Source organism: Aptenodytes forsteri, unplaced genomic scaffold, assembly GCF_000699145.1.
Source record: "Aptenodytes forsteri isolate BGI_AS27 unplaced genomic scaffold, ASM69914v1 Scaffold54, whole genome shotgun sequence".
Lineage (NCBI taxonomy): Eukaryota > Metazoa > Chordata > Aves > Sphenisciformes > Spheniscidae > Aptenodytes > Aptenodytes forsteri.
This window is the reverse complement of record NW_008796044.1, coordinates 19,898,151-19,902,537: the sequence shown is the minus strand read 5'-3', so window position 1 is coordinate 19,902,537 and position 4,387 is coordinate 19,898,151. Positions and strand designations below refer to the sequence as shown.

General features: G+C 38.9%; 1 protein-coding gene across 1 annotated transcript in view; it reads left to right on the top strand.

The window, feature by feature from the left end:
* Nucleotides 1–4,387, top strand: part of CDC23 (cell division cycle 23) — a 37,024-nt gene that overhangs the window by 8,289 nt on the left and 24,348 nt on the right. Inside the window, exon 2 of the mRNA XM_019473811.1 lies at nucleotides 3,494–3,561. Within this exon, the coding sequence (XP_019329356.1) occupies nucleotides 3,494–3,561 (68 nt within the window). The remainder of the gene's footprint in view (nucleotides 1–3,493; nucleotides 3,562–4,387) is intronic.

Genomic DNA, 4,387 nt, shown 5'->3' with positions numbered 1-4,387 from the left:
GGGGGGGGGGGGGGGGGGGGGGGGCACACACCCCCCCCAGTAAGCCTGTATTCCTAACTATCCCCATCAGGCAAGAAATGGAAAACGCTGTAAACCCATTCAGGATTATGTATGTGCTACCCATTAAGTGACATCAGCACATGCTGACTGAAGAAGCTGGTAGCTGCTAGCTGAGTTCTGACAGAGTTTTACCCCTCAGCACTAATTTTCATCTCTTCTCATAGCTACTAGCTTCAGAAGTGCACAGACACAGAAATCTTGAAACAGTTATTAGCTGTCAAGTTTGGCTGAACAGCCACCAATGAACACCAGAAATGCAATCATACATACCTCTATTTCTTAGGAGATGGTCTAACCTCACAAACAACATAGAAAAACAAGCGGCTCAAATAGTATTCAAAGAAAAAAACACAACAACATTTTATATACAGAGCAAGCTTCCTGCAGTGCCTATCACTGAGTATGAAGTTTCTACAGAGGTAAAAACAGAACAGAATCCTGACTTCACATCATCTTTACTAATGAGACTCACGACCTTCTCCCAAAGCAAATGTGTAAACACATAGATGGCAACAGCACACATAACAAAACAAAACAGCTGCTTGTGATGAACTTCTGCAAACTAGTGGCTTTAACTTATTAAGTGTTGTAAAAACAATTTTGCACTAAAACCATGCTTTTTTTTTTTTCAGATGCTGAAATCAAAATTTCCTAATCTGAGAACTGGCAGTTTGTAGATTTGGCAATATGGTTTCATAAGCAGATTACCCCTTCCAATCTAGCAGTTTTTAGCTTGATTTAGTCATTTACATCTGATGGTTGCTTCACGACCTAAGACATACAAAAGGACCCATTTATCCTCAGGTCTTCATACCCCATCTTTATCTAAATTTACCCCTTTCTTGGCAGCCTCAAATCAGCCAAAGGAGCAAATAATCCATTGAGAAGGATTAGAAAAGCATCCAGTCAGTGAACCAGCTCTGGCCAGGCTCACCAGCAACATAAGCCCTGGACACATAGGCAGGAATGTAGACAGCAGAAAGACAAACTTGCTTTACAAGATATTTAAAAGAAAAGTCAATCCTTTAGATGATCTATTTTGCACACACTGAGCTGATCTGGACAAAATCTAACATAAAAGGAGGACACATTTCATAACACAAACAAGTGGACAGCTTCAAGCAGGGGGCTCTTGTTCAGCCTAATGCAGATGACAGTTAATTAGAGTAGAAGGTTATATCATTAGCAGCCAAATCGATGTAAAAGGAATTAAGAGCTCGGACAGCAAGCTCCCCTGCTTTCCAGCACAGCACCCGGGGCTGTATTTAGCTAAAATTCAATACACATTAGTGGACAATCAATGTAGTCTTGTATGGGGATGTCTTCTTGAAATACTTTAATTGGACTCTCTAGTGTTATCAGTGCTAAACAAGATGTCAGATTAACGTAGAAGCCTTCCCAAATGGGACTGGCAGCCCACAGTCTGGAGAAGCCATGTTTACTTCTATTAAAACCCTCACTGGCTTTCCAACATGTATTAATAGTACTATTTTCACAGTTTTCTTAAGAAAGAGTGACTGAAAAGCATCTTTACATACAGATGCTCCATCCTGTAAAACTCGGCCATCCTCATACCGGCAACAGCAGATCCATCCCTTTTTGCAATTTCAGTCCCAGGCTTCATTAATCAAGAACTCGTCAGTCACACTAGCCTGACAGTTTTCACCCTGAATTTATAACCTCTGCAGAGAATACAAATCGATACTGAAATCGGCAAGTGTAAAATACTCAGTTGACAACTCCCATAACTGGAATGAAATTTGACATGGCAATATTATATGTAGCAGCATACACTTTTAATGACAAAAATTTAAAACACTTTCCATTCTGTATATTCCCTAAGTACAACTGCAATACCATCTTATCACCTAACCAGGAAGTTATTTTTACTGTATTAAATTTTACCTTTGTTTTAAAGGTAGCACACAGAAGCTGCATTACAAATTTCCTGCTGAACGGAGAGGATAATACAAAACAAAGCCAAATCTTTCCTCTGAAATGTTTTACCTAACAAGATAAGAAACAAGCAGATCTATAAGAGGACAGTACTAAAAGAAACAAGGATCATGGCCACATTACACAGATGTGTACAACCTAGGGCTTTGACATTTCAAACAGAACAGAAGCAAACATTAACTATATCTAAAGTGCCACAGAATATTTAGTTTAAATCTTTTCTCACAGAAAAGTTCCATAACTGACTAGGAACAGGCAGTACTGCAGCTAGTACTGACTGGCACTATAATCTGACAAGAGTGGTTACAACATCCACAACGTGCTAAGGGAGACCAGTATCTGTAAGGCAGAAAACAGCAGTAACATGGAATCTTCATTATTCCTGTTTAGATAGGTAAGCATGACAGCATGGAACATTATAGCAGACTGAGAAACACATTATCAGAGATATTACAGAATACAAACATCAGAAATAAAAGTGAACTCAGGAATTTTAACTACATATGAGAAATAGTAAGTGCATTCAAAGCAGAAGTGCCCAATGTCCCAGTCAACTCCTGATCATCTCAGAAGCAGAGATTCCTTCAGAAAGGAGTCCTGATAGGTGCCCCTTTCACTACAGAGGGTAAACCAGTTCTGACAGTACGGCTTCTGCAACCCAATTCTAAAAGTTCTGGGGGAGACAGAGACATGAATACAGTTCTGGTGTCCTACCTCCCTTCTGTCCACAACACTGCACAACAGGAGGACAGCTTAGGGTACAGTGCTTTGCCTCAGAGATTTGGATACTGCAGGTCTGATTACGAGAGATTCCACTGGGGCAGCCCACCTACACACTACCATTTTGTCAAAAGAAGTGATCAAAAAACCTTCTGATGCTCTAGAACTAAGTAAGAATCTGTCCCCCTGACTGAAATTTTCCTTCCATCTGGATCAAAGTTTCTTTGCCTCATTTTGTGTACCTTGAGAAGCTCAAGTGTCACAAAGGAAATGGATTCTTGACAGCAGACAGTCCTGCAAAGGACTTAAAAATAAGTGTAAGTGAACATGACAAATTATTTGAACATGATGTCTTTTCCACAAATATTGCATGTCACAGTATTTAAAAAACCGACAGCCTGAATTAATGAAAAGTCTTCATATCCTCCCCCTCAAAACACCCTCCTTCTAAGAAGTCTCTAAACCTTAATGCTTTAGTTAACTTTTTATTGTTTAAAGGTTGTTTCAGGACCTATATTCTTAAAATATATGCCTCTTTTTACTTCTCCTGTAATCCCCCCTATTCCCAGGAGTTTATTGTAGGACCTTATTATATAGTTTATTTTCTCACATTTCACTTAAGCATAAAAAGGATGATGATAATTGACATCAATGGATGCATCTGCAAGAAGTTCAACTCTTCCCTCCCCTTTTCTCATACTAAGTCTCCATTTTTTCGTGCTTAGAACAGGACACAAAGTTTACCTCTATTTTTCAGTGTCTTCAACCAAAAGCCTTCTTGAAACTGGTAACTGCTCGTGCAAAAGTATTCACACCACAGCACAGGTAAGTATCTGCACATGGTAAAAGTTCTCACTTTGGATTACAGCTGCTACTACTACTACTACACACTTTCAGTTGGTTTAACATACTGCACTAAAAATTTTTGGATTCTTCAATCTATCCAAACTTTACCAAAAACTGTCCTATTGCCCCACCCCTATACAATTCTTAATAACTTATTTCTAAAAGACTGTAATCTCAAAATACATGCTCTTTCACAAAGCATCATCTTTCACCAGCCTTAATTTTATGTGTGGAGTTAACACAGTAAATTAAAAGTGACTTCATGGTCAAAAAACAGCAGAAAGGTTTCATAAGAAAAGCCCGCATACTGGAAAATGGAAAGTATGATGGGTCATTCAAGGTCTGCAGAGAATATATGAATTACTATGTAATGTAAAATAGAGCTGTTCTCTATCGGACTTTTTGAAGTCAGTATACAGAACAGCATCTCTTTAAATAAGCAAAATGTTCCTAAAGTAAAGGATCAGCAGTGTTTACTGCACAATGTCAGGAGAAGGAGATTTCAGTTTGAAAAAAAAATCACAGCCTAGTGTAGGAAGAAAACTGACATTCACTCACTGCATGGCACCTTACTGCTGTGTAAACTTGAAGGTATTGCTCAATTAACCCCCAGCTACTACTATTTTAAAAAACTATGCCCCTGAAAAATGCATTGCAAAGATCAGCTTCCCCTTATGCAACTTCTACAGAATACAAAGTGCGTAATTGCCCAACAACATAAATACGCAGCACTATAAATCTCCAGCTGACAAGCAGCACATTCACCCAAGTTCTCTCCATCAAAAAAAACCTAATCGGGGCGGGG